The sequence below is a fragment of the Spea bombifrons genome, chromosome 3, assembly GCF_027358695.1.
Source record: "Spea bombifrons isolate aSpeBom1 chromosome 3, aSpeBom1.2.pri, whole genome shotgun sequence".
Taxonomy (NCBI): Eukaryota; Metazoa; Chordata; class Amphibia; order Anura; family Pelobatidae; genus Spea; species Spea bombifrons.
Window position 1 is genome coordinate 32,382,773 of NC_071089.1, and position 18,204 is coordinate 32,400,976.

The window sequence follows — 18,204 nt, forward strand, 5'->3', positions numbered from 1 at the left end:
TCTTACAGACTGAACAGGCTACATGCTTAGTTTCAGCAGTAGCTATAAATGGGGTCTTCAAAAAGACCCTTCAAACTGAAATCTTCTATCTTATTCATTGTGTTTATTTTATTATGTTTTTTTGTTCCAAGAGCTTTCTTAAGAGAGGCAATTTAAAAATCTGATTTAAATATTGGATTTTACTTATTTTAAAAACAGAGCAGTCTGAAAGCGACCACAACAAAATAACTAGTTAAATATAAATTACGATTTCTGTACTATACTAGGAAACTTATTTAATCAATTCCAAAAAAGAGAGAAAAACATCACATGACTGATGGTAACACAGGAAGCAAAAATTCTGTTATTAACTGAAACCAGGATTTTGCTCAAGTATAACAAAACAACATCAGACCAAAATATGTTTTAATATGTATAATTGCAAGAAATCAATACAAACAAAACTCGCCTTAGCAAACTGTACATCCATAAATAATATGTTCTATTTCAATCGTTAACATTTATTTTCATTCAGCAGAACATCTTTTTATAGATCTATAATTAATTTCTTACATCCAGTTCCAGTAATTAAAAAAAGTGCTTCTTATTTATGCAATGTTATAGTTAGTTCATGCTTATCTTGCTGCCCATCACACAGAAAGCCCAACAACTAAGAGAAATACACTGAGAAAAATAAAAAAATATTTGCCATTTAAGCTTTTTCAAATTTTATATTACAAGTAAAGCTTCTAAAACAGCGTCATAATAGCCTTACAGGCTGATTTTTTATGAAATACTGACAATATTGTTATTGAGAATTAGCAATCTGATAGTTATTGATAAGTTGAAAACAAAATTATTGTTGGAGTGAATGGTTTAAATAGACATGATGCTTTTCTTCATTTACATTTTCAAAGGCTGTCACAGTGATATAACTGTGGACGGATAAAGCAGAATGTGTGTCTTCTGTTCAAAGGTTATTGTGAATAATGCATCCACACAGTGCGACTGAAAAACAGTCTCTAGTTCTCTGGATACGAGAAAAAATATATTTGTTGTTGATTCATATTGGAGGTGGCCCATTGGTGTAGCGCAACATTGGATGGAAGGATCGGGCAAAGTTATTAGACAGAGTACAACTGTAATCTTCTTCGGTGATTGGTACAAGACAAGCCAGAAAAATCAACAGCAGGAGAAGAAGCTGCAGAGGCAATGCCGCCCGAAGAACTCGGAGAAAGAATGATTGGTTTTGTTGGGCCAACTTCGGTTCAGAATGGAAGAAACTTGAGCCACCGTCTTTGGACCTAATCATAAATTAGAAAAAAATTAGTAAAATATAAAGAATGTCTTTGGCAATTTCTATTCTGTTTCTATAAATATTTAGGTTCTATAGTACTTTTAACTGGTATAGTTCTGTGTATTGTCAATATTTTGATGAAGAGAAATAAAATGTATTTGGCAGTACTTATCAGCAAAATACGATTTATTTGAGATCACTACCCCTTCACACACACACTGCACAAAATATAGCAGTAGTTGGCACTTATTAGGATCTTGCACTGAATCAGTACTCATTGTAGAAGTTAAAATTATGGTGGATCACACAGAGCAGGCAAATGGCAAATTCTCAACAAAACAATCATGTTATGATACAACTCAACGCAGAAGCAAACAAGGAGATAATATGATCATTTCGGTATTATGCTATTCAATTGTAAGCACAGTATTAAATGTTTTTTTTTATTAATGTAGCGGACAAAAGGCTGGTTGTGTAAGAATTTGTATAGCTAAAAGAATAAGATTCACTATTTGCGGAAACTGTCACACTCTTTAGATCGTAACTAAAGCTAAATTCAGTTTTTAAACTACTTATAGTTTGTTTATTTGTGTTTTGTTATTTTACAATCTGTGTTACTGTCTTGGTAGTTTGCAAGCAACAGACTATATAAATATATATATTATATCGGCCAAAGCCAATCAGCTCCTATCAATAAGTATCGAAGTGGAGAAATAATAGGGAGGAATAGTAGGTTATCCCAGAGAACATGCAGTGCTTAATTTCCCTTTAATCTTTAATTCAATAAAACATTGTGTACATTTGTGTGTAATGTTTTTAGGCAAAATGCTAAGTGTGGCATTTTGTATAGAATTACACTGGTCTAGTGCTCTGTAGCAGTGCTCCTCAATCCTCTCCTCAAGGCACACCTAACAATCCAGAATTTAGATATCACTCAGGTGTGTCTAAGTTGTTGCACAATTAATTAACAAACACACCTGAAACACCTTAGACACACCTGAGTAATACCTAAATCCTGGACTGTTAGGAGTGCCTTGAGAAGGTTGAGGAGCACGGCTCTATAGAAGCAGACACGTAGACCACCTGTGATGCCATTCTTGATCATGAACATATAGTATGCTAGGTGCTTGGATCTGTAAACTCATTTGTCTCCTGGCACGTCTGTAGGTTCTTTTATTCACATTACTGCAGGGAACAAGTGCCACTTTCTCTGGGCTTAATAAAGGTCTGTTTATCATGCTAGCATGTTATGAGATCTTGCAGAACAAAATGTTATAGAGAGTCAGCAGTTTCCACATTTACCAACTTTACATTGTCTCAAGATGAGACAAAGGAACATTCCAGACACAATGTAGGGTTTGTCCACAAGGTCATGTAGTTTTATTCCCGTAGATTGCCCCAATCCCCCCTCTTTCCAGCCTTCTTTGGTGCTGCTAACAGTCTCAGTATACTAAACATTTGTAGACCATTGAAACAAATATGGGACTGTTTGCAGCTATTTGTTTTGAGATTTCACAGCACTAATAGATTTTGGCTTCTGGCATCCATGACACCTACAACTATTTTTGTCACGCATGTACAATGGGTTCATTATCATATAACTACCTCATTTGAAACTAAATTGACACATTGTGCTTATTTGCCCCATAATATAAACTCAAGTAGGCAAGTGCTACAAGTATGCAATTATGTGTTCTGAGACAGCAGTTTATATGCAAAATGGGATCCATACATTAAAGCGGGTGCCCTAACAGTTCTTGCAGGTTATGTCACCAGGGCCAGCCCTAGACATGATGCCGCCTGGGGCGAAGTGTAAAATGGTGCCCCCCCATTATCTACCCTTCCTCTCCCTCCCTATTATCTGTTATCCCACCCCAAGCCGTTTTTTGTTTTTTTTTGAACCGGAGGAGAGAGAGGGGGGCGCCGAGTGGTTTTCGCTTACCAAGTTGTCAGTACCCGCTCGGCGCCCCTCTCTCCTCTGCGAGCCCTCTAACTCGGCCTCGGTGCCGGCTTGTAATGCTGAGCGCCGGAAATGACGTCATCTTCCGGCGCTCAGCATTACAAGCCGGCACCAAGGCCGAGTTAGAGGGCTCGCAGAGGAGAGAGGGGCGCCGAGCGGGTTTTAAATGATTGTGTTTGGAGAACTAACTCACAAAGTACTTTAATATGCATACTTTGTTGGTGGGCCATATGGTACATTAGACTTGTTGGTGATTGATGTTGGACGAGAAGGCCTGCATCACAATTCATCTCATTCAGTGGGGTTAAGGTCATGGCTTTGTGGAGAACATTTAAATTTCTCCACACAGTGGACTGGGATAGATCTAGCAGCACAGAAATTGCATGAAGTGACTTATTGCAAAGGTGTCGTGTTTAACATCAATAATCAGTTTAGTATGACACACTCTACTATTAATGTTTGTCTATGGAGATGACATGCCTATATCCTTGATTTTATATGCCTGTTAGCAATAAGTTTTGGGTGAAACACCAAAACTCATTAATTAGGAGTGGTGTCCACATACCTTTGCTCATATAACTTACTTATACCTATATCAGATAGTTTGAGATGAAGCACTTCTTAATGATTGTCTAAATTACAACTTCTGTGTAATTAAGTTGGGGCAGCCAATCACTGACAAAAAATGACTCCAAATGAAGCACCCCCCCATGAATTTGCACTACAAGACTTAAAGGGACCTCTCAGCTACCATACAGTATGCAAATGATGGTTGGAGGGTCCCTTAATACATACATTCGTTGTTGGAAGTGGGTGGGATTGGGGCTTTCATGAACAGCCATCTTGCAGTGCTCAGCTTTAGAGGTGGGAGCTGCCATTGATTTTACTGCTTCCTGGGCCAACAGACCCATTATCCCCACTTGTTACGCCTACCTGTTCCGCCGGGGTCCCGCGTTGTCCCGACTCGGGTAGGCGGCTCCCCCGATGTGCCGCTCGCGCATCCTCTCCGTGCTCTGTGGCTAGTGCCTGTGGTGCCTAGGCCTGCATAACACCACTGCCCTCAAAAGCAGGACAGTGGAGCAGCTACCTGGGGCAGAGGTAGACTGTCCCGAAAACCAGGAGTGTTAGGAGGTATATATATCTCACGCAAAGAACAAAACTCAGGCAAAATGAAGTACTCTGCCTGCTCATAAGACATGATCTATCCATGTTTACCGATCCAGTGCAAGATCAAGAACACAGCATACTATGATCAGAAGTACGGTATTTAAAATAACACAGGAACACAGTGACAGCCTGCGCTGTTTTATCAGTTACTACCATAGCAGACATCAAACACAATCTGTTTGCCTTGCGCTTTTGATGAAGTGCTCCATTCAGTTGAACCTTGCTTGTATTTCATGCTTGTCTGAATGACAAATTAAATATTGTGCTATACGGTATAACGACAGGTTAATCAACAGTGCCGGTTTAAAAAGTGAGCGGTGCAATCAGGATTGTTATTAGGACCTTGCTGGAAGCGGCAAAGCTGTTAAGACGTACACTGTGCCAGATGTCTGGCAATGCAAGATGTGAGCAAGAGGCAATGATAGCTGAATACTTCTGTTACCGTGTTCTCTTAAATCAGACATGCTTATGAGGTTGTCAGTGGACTTGCTGATTACTGATTTAACGAGAGGCATGGTGTATGGTGAGAAAAAGTTAAAATAGGTCTTCTGAGTTTCATACATAATTTTAGGATTTCATAGTGTTGCATACATTGTTTACGTTAATATATATTTAAGTGTATCTCTCCTGTATGTAATAAGTGACTGGTCTGAATACTTAAACAGAAATAGGTTGGAGATTTCTTTTGAAAGAACTTCAGTCCTAAAGGTTGCTTTCCAACTTTAAAAGGCATCTGCCCAGAGTCAACATGGTGACCACAAGATCAGAAAGAGCTCATGAGACATAAATGCAGCGCAACCCCTATTACCTATTGGTTACATCACACTAGACAGATGTCTCAGTAAACTGTGTTGATAAATTACGGCCACAATGTTACTGTATAGAAAATTTTTTGTAAAGGCACCGTAGACCTTACGTATATAATGCCAAGGCGGTATTGGGTGGAATATGGCTGCCATGGCAATTGATCCGCATCTGAAAATTTACCCACCAATACTTTTTAAAATTATGCCCCTGCGCACATGCACAGAACAACCCCCCAAGCACTTGGTGGCCTTTTTTTCTTTCAGCTGAAGAATACATATTTAAGTACTTACAACTTTGATATGCATTTTTTTGATATGCATTCTGCAATGGTGGCGCTGCATGGGTCACTAGAGCATCCCTGTAAACCAAATGACTATTCCATTGGTTGCCATAGTGATAAAACCACTTTATAAACTCTGCAACAGAATCGTCTTTTATACATCAATCTCAATGTCCTGATTATTTTGCTATGTTTATGTGTCTGGTTTTCTAATTACATTGCAATTTTCAGGGGTTTTGTTTCTAGGAGATGGAATGCCTTAACCCAGAACAATTGTTTTGGACCATTTTACTCCAACAGAATGATATTTTTTGTAAATTTACCTGACATAAATATAAATAAATAAATATTTGAATTTAGGCGGCACATATGTATCTTACAAGATTAATGCTATATTTGCGATAAAAGCCTCAAAAGAAAAAAGCCAATCAACAATGTTACTCACAGGATCTTGGAATATGATAATGTATTAAAAAATAATTAAAATAATGTATTTTCCTGGAATATAGCATTTTGTTTAAATCACAATAAATATGTTTATTTTCTTGTTATAGGATTTCCCAAATCTGTATTGTACATGAGGGTAATTGCTTGATTGTTAATGGTAAAGCTACACATACTGATAGGGTGATACTGGTTTGATTTTCAGGAACGTGTAATGTAACTGATGTGGAGTAAAATGTGTATAGGTAACCCTAACAGGAGTATGGAAAAAAATATCTGTGCAATAAAAAAATAAAAGCTAATATGAGAATAAGAAAATAGCAAATTAAAAACAGAAGCTTTTCTTTAGTAAAAAAAAAAAACAAAAAAAACACTCAAAACAATGAAACAAGCAAAATGCTATTGTCTGAACTCTTGTAGTCAGAGAGGCAGAACGTATATGCATGGAGCAGAAGAGGCTGTGTTAGTAATGGTTAGTAGGGTTAATAAACAAGAGGTGGCACCACCAAACCTGAGGACCTAATGTTTTTCTCTTTTTAATCTGACACTGAAGAATTCAGATGAAGCAATTCGGTAAAAGTGGAAAGGTTATTAGCACCGGTCCACTTTGCTGACTTATGAATAAAGAGGATGATAAAATTACAAGTGGTGAAGAGTGGTTTACAAACCTTTACCCATTGACCGATACAAATATATCAAGCCCATCAGTCCCACTGGAACTCAAAGGATTAAAGGCTTAACCATCAACCATATTGGGCAAAGGAGGTTTAGGGAAACTAAGTAACTATCTAAGTTGAACTATCCAATTGGTTTGATCATTTTCAAAGTGACCAAGAGGAAAAAAAGGGCTCACACGTTCATTCTATAATCCTCTTTTGGTTCTAGAAGGCTATGGAATCCAGGAGAATAAGGTACCTGCTAGGTAGATTGTTGACAGAGGGTCCAGGCTGTGAGACACTACATTTGCCCCGTGGCTGTTTGCAATGAACAGGGGGTAAAGAAAGAAGAATGTTCAGTCCAGGCAAATAAAGAACAAGCTACCGATGAAAGAAAATTAAGAAAATAAAAAGTGTAGCAAAGGAAATAAAATAAAAATCATATGAGGTGTACAATACCCAGGAAAAAGGGAAACTGGCTTTTCCTGTCAAGGATGTCCAAAATGAAAGGCAACAGGGCCGTGGATGTGATGCAAATTATATTTAATGAATACATTGCCTATTTTAACAATTATTATTATATTTTATTATGATTGGCCTAGAACATTCCCTCTATGCTGCTGACATAACCATTGACATAATCATGTCACTCAAGGAATGTCACAACTCTGGTCCACAAACACTGTAAAAAGGTGGAATTATCCAAAACTTTAATATTGTATATAAACATCATATTTTATGTTAATAAAACTGTCAGGGTTCTTGTATTAACGTGGCTTCTGATTCATAACAATCTATATAAATTATCATGAGCCATCTCTCATTCACTTAAGTTTCTACCCAATTCCATTACATTGTATTCCACGGATTATGGATTCCAAAGTGCTGTTCACATCCCTAAAATTGTTTTAATGTACACATTGCAGTGTGACAGAGGATGTGGCCAGTTAATACAGACCCTTTGCACTGTGCCACCACTGGTGAACTGACCTTCAAGGGGTGAAAATTAGGTTCATTTTTAAAATACTTAAAGTTTCAGGGAGCACGGCACCTACACTAATAAATGTTTCTTGATTATTAACTATATTAGTTTTCAGGACTAGTTAAATATGCACGATATTGCTTAATTTATCTAATATGAAAAAGCCATATTACTAGGAAAGATAGTGAGTGCATCTTTCATAATCTTTAGAAAGGCAAGTGTATACAGCCACTAGACATGTCAATAAAAATAATAAATAAAAGTATTATGAATTTATAAACCTATCATTTATGGGGTATGCTGGCTAATCTGATAGGTTGGGAGAATAGAGTGTTTCAGCTCATCGAGGTCACTATTTTACGCAGACCCAGCTCATCCCTTCTTGCAGAAGAAGCTCACTCCATGATGCATACTGTCCATAGGGCAGGGATTTGGGTATGCAAAATCTAGTTTATTACTAGCATTCAATGACCAGAATTATGAAGCCTTGCGTTATAATGTGAATATTGAATTACCTAACTAATAAGTGACATGCATTTAAAGAATAGGGTTTTTTATGTTGCTGCAACCAATTTGTTTTCCAAACAGAAAAATGACCATTGCTGATCATAATTTAGGAGGACACAATAGTAATCCACGAAAAGCCAGTGTTCCTTTACATTTTGTCACTAGAAGCTACAAGAGACTAGTGAACGTAGAAAAATCAATTAAGTTGATCACAGAGTTCATAAGGACAGAGGTTACAGATGTTATTCAACTAAATTGCAAATGAAACCCACAGTTCCAACACCACAGAAAACTGATTGAAATAAACAATAATAAATGTAGACCAAAACGTCAGCTGCCATAAAGAAAGAGAAAAAAAAAAGAAAGAAAAAGAAGATTGATGAAACTTCTTTGCTCTGACTTTATGCATGAATGTCAGGAAGTTGTACAAGTTGAAAATTGCAATGTCAACCATTGTGGGATGTGTTCCTTGACTTCCCTAACAGGGTTGTGGTGAAACCTTTGCTCTATTTTCCTACGTTATTACCAACATTTCTTAAAACGTTCTTGACTTTACCGTTCTCTGTCTGCTGGGCGTGCTCCTGCCTGACACAGGGCTGAGGGACCCTGAAGTGTCCAATTCATCTGCTGAAGACCAAGACGATAACTCCTAAGTTTAAAAATGAAAATCTTTAGCATCTGTAACCAAGCTAAAACAGAACAAATTATAGTTTGTTTTTCCTAGCAAACTTTCCAAATGAACAGAACATTAAGTAAGTAAGACCATTACTTTAAAACTATTGTTTTATGATGAACTACAGCTGGAGTTTTACTTTACATGTATGAAGAGAGGGGGCACATTTTAAAATGCATAAAGACAGTGCTGTACATGGTAATATAGCTCATTATTCGCAAAATTTCGGTTTCATCTCATTTAGCTCCAATCAACTACCATTATCTGTAGACCCGGAGGATGGCATTATTGTCCGTCGTGATATTCTGGATGAGTTTTGCTATTCAAATACTACACTTATTGCTTATGACAATTCAAATGAGGTATGTTCCTCTTTAGACAGTTTTATTAGTCAGAGTGTCCAACTGGATAATAGAGACCGAGACATTCTACCACAATCAGTATGATAGGAAGTCACAGTGTTGTGTGGTATAACACAGCAAGAACACATACACATATCTAATATGCAGCTGCCTGAAAACATATTATACACCCCAAAATATCTGGGGTGCACTGAGATGCACTGTGCGTTCTGACACCTTTCTATAAGAACCAGCATTAGCTTTTTTAGCAATTTGAGCTACAGAAGCTCGTCTGTTGGATTTGACCACACGGGCCAGCCCTCGGCTTCTACGTGCATCAATGAGCCTTGGCCGCCCATGAACCTTTTGCCGGTTCACTGCTTGTTCTTCCTTGGACCACTTTTGATAGGTACTGACTATCAGTACCATCAGTCATCACAAATTGGACTTGTCAAGTTGCTAAGATCCTTACGCTTGGCAATTTTTTCAACTTTGAGGACAAAATGTTAATTTGCTGCCTAATATATCCCACCTACTGAGAGGTGCCATGATAACAAGATTATTAGTGTTATTCATTTCACCTGTCAGGGGTCATCATGTTATGGCTGGCCAGGGAAAAAACAAACCAAAATCAAAACTAGACACAACACTATGTCATCTTCCCATTGCCATTTAGAAGCTTGAACTTACCAGCTGGTTACTTGAGATGTCTAAAATTTTCTCTATTTCTTTGATGTGACCGGTGACATCTTTCAGAAGTACCTTGAGCCTGTTACCGATGACATGCACTTTCTCCTTGGCTTCAAGGCAGTCCTTGCCCTCAGTATTCACTAACAGCTGAAATGACATGTCTTGTAGAGATGCCACCTTAAGCTGAGACTCCAGCAATTCACGCTTCATTTGCTGTTAGACAAGAATAGGGTCAGCAACTTATATATCTTAAGGAAAGTCCCTACCTCACCAAAAATTACAAGCTTAAAACTAAGTATTTTTTGGGCAAATTATTATAAGGAGAGATTGATTAATCATCAAACTTTATAATAATTGAAAAAAATATTTGAGCTGAAAACATATATATGTAGTTTTTGTTTGCAGGATCAGTTTCAAATATTTGAGAAAATATCAAAATGTAAAACTAATGATAATGTTTTTACACTTTAATTGCCTATTTCCTAGGCTTAGAACACAATAGTTGCTCTGATATACTTAACCTTGTCAGGTTGAATTCTGTATAATATAAATTTTTGCAGCCAAAGAACTGGTACTGATAAGAAGAAGGGGTTCCAAGTAAACCCACCATTAGATTTATTTATATATAATGCTGTGGCTCGGTACTAGGGCACTTTGCATGTATTACATTGTATGTTTCCAGTTTACACAATAGTGGCACAAACACAATATTTCCAAATGTATGAAATTAATATAACATTTTATACCATTAAAAGCTTGTGATTTTCTTGATGGGTGTCTGGATCATGGTTTGGATTGATGGGAAGAATTTGATTTTTTCTTCTGTCAATGTTTTCTAGCCAAAGAAGCAGCCCGTGACTCATTTCATGAAAGTCCTATCAAAATATGCAAAATTGTTATTAACAAACAAAATGTGTGGCGTGTCTCATTAAAGTTCTACAAGCTACACAGAGGCAACTTCTGGATTTACATCGCTGGTACCTCTACATGATTGTGAAGAAACATTACAATATATATAGTATTATGTATATACATAATACCAGCTGGGACTAACAGTCCAACTTGCATTTTCACTACTGCAATCTTACATCAAATTATACTTGACTATCATCAATTCTACTGCATCACAGAAGAGTTGATGAGAGCAGGATTAATTATATTATTATTTATATTATTATTCGTGTTACTTGCAGATATGGATTAGTCCTTCTCTGGAGTCCCTACTACCAACAAAGCCAATAAAATGAACAGAAATGAAAAAAGTAATACAAATGTAAAAAATTGGGCAGGGGTAATGATAAACTCTCTGTCTCTCCCCATATACTATTCTACTGCATTTATAACTCTCCATCCCACAGAAGGGGTCTGCGCATCCCTGAGGATTATTACTCCACCATGGGACATAAAGGGGAGAGAAAGGAGACACTCTAAAAGTTACTTAAATACATAAAGTAATTTTGTATATAGGAAAATATTAAAGAGAGCATATACATTTTTTACAGTGTATATCATGGTATAAAATTAATCCATCTAGCAATCTAAATGGGATAAATGTCAATTTACTAAAGTCATGTATATGTAAGAAAATAATTAATAATAAATATATACTTAATTTCATATAATAACTACATGTAATTGAAATATTTTTCTACACTATAATAACATAATATTATGGACTTTAACTGAAATGCAAGTCTACTGTTCATTCACCTGTACATTGCTGACAATGCACTTGGCAACGAATGTAAGTTATTAGGAGCTTGCATTCCAGTAGCCTACAAACTACAAAGGAGAAAGCTTTTGGCCTCGGTAAAAAAAGAACAAAATAATAACTAAATTTCCTTTCTTGGGATCTGATCGTTCTGTTTTTCAGGTAATTCATTAATTGCAAGGTCCAATAATTCTTTAACATGTTCTGGCCAAATTGTCAGCTTTTGTTTTATAATTTACTGGTTTCTGCTTTTTAATATTTTATTCTTTATTTAATTTATGATACCAATGAGAGGATCACTTATGGAATGGTATATTCCAGCGGCATTTTGAAACCCTTCTAAAAAGTAGCTATTGCTCCTTTGCACTAATTATTCTGATGCAAAACTTGAAATGTGGTCATTTTTTACAGGTGGCGGTGGTGGGCTACACAAGGTACCAAGAGATAGGCAACTAGTCTGCAAAATGTCAATTGGAGAGGAGATACTGTGCTTTACACCACCCCAGCTGACAATTCGGATTGCACATAGCGATGTTCGCCTTCTATGCAGCTGGTCGGCCATGGAAACTCATTTTATGAAGCTCCCAATGCACAGTGCTTGTGCAGATGTTGCTTCCAGAGGCAGTTTGGAAACCGTGAGTGAGGCTACAGAGGACAGGCAAATTTTACACGCCACAAGCTAAAGCAGTCACTCTGTGAGTGAACATGGTCTACTGCTTCATAGCTGAGCTGTTGTGACTCCTAGACGACTCAACTTCACAATGATAGCATTTAATAATGGGAATTTCACTGAAACACCTAAACTCAATAGTTTATAATAGGAGGGGTGTCCACATACTTTTGGCGATATAGCGTACTTTTCAATGACCCCCGCTTCAGGACTGTGTTTGTAATGTAGTGAAAACAATATACTACAGACCTGGCACTGCATTAAAGCATCTTGCAATGAACAACGCCACCCGTCCAGTGTGCTGCACACATGTTCCCATTTTACATTCATTTGACTGAGACGTTCTTGAAGCTCGTTAGTCTCCGTGGTGTCCACTTGGGTAAATTCTGAGCTACACAGGTTAATGGAGAGGACAATCGCTTTTCGGGTATCCAAAGCCTTCTGAAGCTCCTGAGATAACACAAAAGGAGGAATTCACTTTTATGAAGGTTCTCAAAAATGTATCAATGTGTAAATGCTCCCCAGTTACACATTGATGAAGAGGTGGTGAGAACTTTGAAACGTTTGTGTTGTGGTTTGTCCATCATATGAATAAAGCTGTGATTATTTCACAAGACAACATGTACAATTTTCTATTGTGCCTCCTAAGGTATAGAATTGTTGCCAAAGAAAGAGAACGAGCCAACTTGCTAATTGATTGAAAGCTTTCAAAAATACCTTGGTATACAGTAACATACAGAGAAACAAAAAGAAAAATGCAAATATATGTAGCACAAGTGTAGGGAACCGCTTTTGTCAAAATGCGCACAGAATGGATTCTTTGGGTCACCATGTTAATGGGGAATTTCTGGACAAAGAGGGAAAGGAAGATGTGGGAATACAAACTAATCCTAAAGTTAGACATCCTTAATTGAAGCCTGAACCATGAACAACAATTTATGTTGCACTATACATACAATAAATCTTGTACACAGACACATAGTCTGCAGCAGTCTACAACACCAAAAGAGACTACTCTTGCCAAATGCTGCATTTCACACTAACACACTAAATAAGAAATTGTTTTAACACCGCTACACAAATGTAATCTCAATTCACAATCCTTGTACCTTACTGTGACTGTCTGTATATTACTATATCAATTTATTAGCAATTTCAACACCTATAAATTATTCTCTAGATGCTGTTATTTAACGAATGAGAACCAAATCTCTCAGCTCTTTTTCCAGCAATTTCTTTCTTTTAGATTTCTTTAGAATGCTAAAATGACCTTTTATAAAAACCGGGCAGTCTAGACATTCTCTTAATAAAGCAGCCCTGCCCACATATATATATAATTTTTCATGGCATTACTATTGTCCATATTTCATAAATCTCCCAAAGACTCTGACTTACTACAATGATTTAGTCAACAGTGTTTTGATCTATATTTAAGATCAACAACAAGCATCTGAGAGCATTGAGCTTAGTATAAGGAACCTAATCGTGATTAATCTGTGAATCTTTTCATTGGTAAACTTTATGACCTCAGAGCTCAGAGTCCAACTAATTATTTCTGGTTGGCTCCATAGAACACAGACATGGAGGTTTTTCTTATTTGAATTGAAGATGCAGTCTACAGACGAATAATGTTTAATGAAAATGTACCACCACAATCTATTTTTGGTGAATAAGGGCACTGTGTTCTAATAAGATGACACATTTTAAAAGGGCATGATATGCTGTGCTCACCTTAAGTTTTTTAATTCTGAGTTCAATTGTTTGAATATCAGTGCTAACATCCAGTCGCCGTAGTCGTTCGAGCTCTTCCTCCGTGTCTCCGAGCCAGTCCCAGATATTAGAGAGGTCAGACATAAATTGCTGCCACTGCTGAAGTTTTTGTTTCATTCGGAGCTCCTTATTTAGTGCTTGTGCGTGGATTAATTCCCACCTCTCGATAACGCCTGCATAAACAATAAAATTAACACAATGATATATTGCTACAGCAGGCAAAGAGGATTATTAGTCAAGTACCGTATTTATCGGCGTATAACACGCACTTTTATATCTAAAAAAATAAGCTTAAACCCTACCTGCGTGTTATACGCCGATAACTTTCTGTGCTGCACGATCTGCAGCCGCGTCTCCCGCACTTCCGGTTCTGGCGAGGGTGCGTGTTATACGCCGGTGCGTGTAATACGCCGGTAAGTACGGTATATATTGATCTTCTATATTAAAAGCGGTTTTACATGAACTAAACTAGGTATGTGTGTAAGGTTGAACTTGATGGACTAAAGTCTTTTTTCAACCTACTATGCCAGGGGTAGGCAACCTTTGGCACTCCAGTTGTTGTGGACTACATCTCCCATAATGCTCTTACAGTCATGATGCTGGCAAAGCCTCAAGGGAAATATAGTTCACAACATCTGGAGTGCTGAAGGTTGCCTACCTCTGTACTATACTATACAATACTATACTATATTAAACAGTGGAATAACCACTTAACCATAGAAGCAGAACTAAACTATGTGATAAAATTAATACAAAGAAGCAGTGGTTAAACATGCCGAGGGGTGAAAGGACAGGACAGGAGAATGAGTGACAATACACACAACTCCCTTATTCTAAAGAATCAAGTACCGTCCTGGATCCCTGACAAACATCTATCAAACCTAAGTCCTGTATGGCAAATCTGGGGTAGTTCCCGGTTACAGGGGTACCTTCTTGATGTACCTGCCTGTGTGACACATCTGAAGACAAACATACTGTCTTAAAAGAAAAATCATCTCATGTCCCTAATACTTCTGTCTTCCCCTATTTACCTAATTAAAAGCTTATTGAGAAAATAAACAGGAACAGGTTCAATTTGTGTGTCAAGTGTCCAGTACATGAAACCAGTCAATGCTCTGGAGAGTACATTACAGAGACCTTAACATCCTTAGAACTGGACTGGATTCAACAAACTAGATGAATTATTCTCTCTGAAGTGAGTATTCTCTCCGAAGTAAGTGAAAGAGGCAATAAAATATGGCATGTACCTTTTGAACTATAAAACAATATACCTATCCATCCTTTTTATCGAATGTAATAGTTTGTCAAGTCTAGTTTTGCCGTACTGTTTGAATGTATGTACTGAAAAAAGTGCTCCGTAAATTGTTGGTGCTTTATAAGATAAACATAATTTCAGTGATAGACTTAAAATATACAAAATAAAAAGCGCTATATAGTGACATTTAATCAGCGCTTTAAACGCACAAAATTCAAATGAGGGGTTCTTCAAATGAAACATGGCAGCTCCCTAATTATGATGCAACTACATACAAATAAATATTATTGTAAGGAAAACCCACACGTTTGTAAGGTAATTAGGCTCTTTTTTTGCACATGATTTTATCTTTGAATCTCAGATAGGATGAAGCCAAGGTAATTCAGAGCTTGATGTAACCAGAGTCCGCTAATTTGTATGATTTAGAAAACCTACTTACCAGCTGATTTAGTCTCGGTGCTTTGTAAATTAGTGAACCCGGAAAACTCCTCTTCTTCCTTCAGTTTCTCGCTAACGTTCCTCACGGTGTCTATGCTCCCTCGACACTCTCTGAGAAGTTTCATCTGTAAATCAAACAACAAAGATGCAGATTTAGATAGCTCACCTTCAAGTCTAGTATCTATTAAAAGGAGAAGAAAAGGGAGATCACCAGGTATTGTGGAAGCACAAAGTCCGCGATGCTTAGCAAGTCTATAAAAGATGACTACTCGTGAGCTCTATATCCACAACAGTGGGAGGTAACCTGTTGGCTATCCCTGCTCTTGTAGAACATTTGCCACTTATACCTGCCTGTACTACCTGGAGAGGAACATTGTGACATACACTCAATGACGACTGGTCTATAAATCTAACAACTAAATCATTAAATCCACCCACATTTAACACACAACTTTTTGGTAATCTTAATTGTGATTTTCACTAACTTATACAACTTTATATCTAATATTGGTAAATTGTTGTATCCTTTTTTAACCCTTTAAGGATAATGGGCGGTCCCTAACCCCATTGAAAACAATGCATTTTGAGCCCGTACATGTACGGGCTTTGTCATTAAGGGGTTAAGTTTGTATCCTTTTTTTAAGTTTGAAAAGAATTAGCAATGCATAGTACTCGGCTGTGACAGATAACACAACTTGTTTGACAATTTAAAATACTTACATAACCCATGTAACTTGAGTCTAGCTCAGGCCCGGTGGGTGTTTTGGAGCGTATGGCATTCTCTGCCAGTTGCAGGTGGAAGCGGCTGGTGTCCAGTGCTTTGTCAAACTGCTGGATCTGAGTCTCTAAAGGACTTAATTCTGCTTCAGACAAAACAAAAACACCAAGACATATAAAACATCATGTCTGCGTTCTCAAAACTGCGTTAAATTACTTTAAAAACATTATAACATAACATGTTCGATAAAGAAAATTAGTGCAGCCAACATGCAAAAGAAGACATTAGTACCTGCGAAAAGAATTCACGACAATACTTAGTAAGGATTAGTATACCGGGTTTGGGCATTACCACAACAATGAAACAATAAGTGTTTGCGTGACGACAAATGCTTGTCATTTATGGATTACACTCACACATTAATATAACACATGACATTTAAAACAGATATTGTCTTTGGTCTATTGTTGTTCTGCATAATTTCCATTAAGTGAGCGGCAGTATTACTTAATAAAATCCCATCCATTCCAAAGTTTCACGGTGTCAAAATTAAATAATTTTTTGGCTTTGCGGAGATTTCTATCATATTTGTTCACTGAAACATACACTGATATTTAAACCACATGCCCTTGTGATACGTTTCCCCTTTGAGGCCTATCCAATGCTTTAGCGTGCAGCTGCCTACTGCATATCTGCATATTACTTTAGCATACAGCCCCATGGCCAGTAGGTAGCTGATTGCATGTCATTTATCAGCCACTGGCTCATAACTATGGATGAAACATCGTGCGTAATATGTACACATTTACATCTTCTGCGCAATAAGTAACCCCTTCGCGACCAAGAACAAACTATTACGCACTATAAAACATGGTCTAGATGACCAAGGATATAATAGTAAGCCTTATGGTTTTCCCTGCTGTTACATGTGAGATCAGACAGCCTGGGGTCTTCCTCTGTCAGCCAAAAAAAGTAAAATTGCAATATATATATATATATATATACCGTATTGGCTCGAATATAGGCCGCACTTTTTTCCCCCACTTTAAGTTTTTAAAGTGGGGGTGCGGCCTATATTCGGGGTCTAGCGCCCGACGCCCGGGACATGCAGTCCCGGGCGCCGGGCAGGCAGCGGGGTTAAGATACAGATCCCCCGCAGCGGTGCAGGGGACCTGCATCCTTCTCCCCGATACGCTCAGACAGCCTCCCCTGCCAGCACTTCCCACGGGGGGGGGGTGCCGGCACGGGAGGTTATCTAAGCGTTTTACCTCTGCCCACCCCCGACTTACCGGAGCAGACTCCCGGGTGTCTTGCGGGGCCGGCGAGAGACATTTACGCAATACGCAAATGCAACTTCCGGTAACGGTACCGGAAGTTGCATACGCGTATTGCGTAGATGTCCCTCGCCGGCCCTGAAGACACCCGGGAGTCTGCTCCGGTAAGTCGAGGAGGGGGGGCAGAGGAGGACAGCGGCAGCGTATCGCGGGGAGGGAGGACAGCGGCAGCGTATCGCGGGGAGGGAGGACAGCGGCGGCTTATCGCGGGGAGGGAGGACAGCGGCAGCGTATCGCGGGGAGGGAGGGCAGCGGATCTCAGGGAGGGAGGGCAGCGGATCTCGGGGAGGGAGGGCAGCGGATCTCGGGGAGGGAGGGCAGCGGATCTCGGGGAGGGAGGGCAGCGTATCGCGGGGAGGGAGGACAGCGGCAGCGTATCGCGGGGAGGGAGGACAGCGGCAGCGTATCGCGGGGAGGGAGGACAGTGGCAGCGTATCTCGGGGAGGGAGGACAGTGGCAGCATGGTTTTTTTGGTGCTTTTTTAAAGAAAAAAAACTTTTTCTTTAAAAAAGCACCAAACTTTTA

General features: G+C 38.5%; 1 protein-coding gene across 3 annotated transcripts in view; it reads right to left on the minus strand.

Moving 5' to 3' along the window:
• Positions 1–388: 388 nt before the first annotated feature.
• The window catches only part of SYNE1 (spectrin repeat containing nuclear envelope protein 1), a 164,619-nt gene continuing 146,803 nt past the window's right edge, over positions 389–18,204 (minus strand). For 2 of the 3 annotated variants that reach the window (XM_053461370.1, XM_053461369.1), the window contains 9 exons: positions 16,348–16,490; positions 15,629–15,752; positions 13,896–14,107; positions 12,414–12,614; positions 10,530–10,658; positions 9,784–9,996; positions 8,636–8,728; positions 6,850–6,908; positions 389–1,283 (listed from right to left, as the gene is read on the minus strand). In XM_053461370.1, the coding sequence (XP_053317345.1) occupies positions 1,043–1,283; positions 6,850–6,908; positions 8,636–8,728; positions 9,784–9,996; positions 10,530–10,658; positions 12,414–12,614; positions 13,896–14,107; positions 15,629–15,752; positions 16,348–16,490 (1,415 nt within the window). In that variant the 3' untranslated portion in view covers positions 389–1,042. The remainder of the gene's footprint in view (positions 1,284–6,849; positions 6,909–8,635; positions 8,729–9,783; positions 9,997–10,529; positions 10,659–12,413; positions 12,615–13,895; positions 14,108–15,628; positions 15,753–16,347; positions 16,491–18,204) is intronic. The other variant, XM_053461368.1, reaches the window with a different exon arrangement.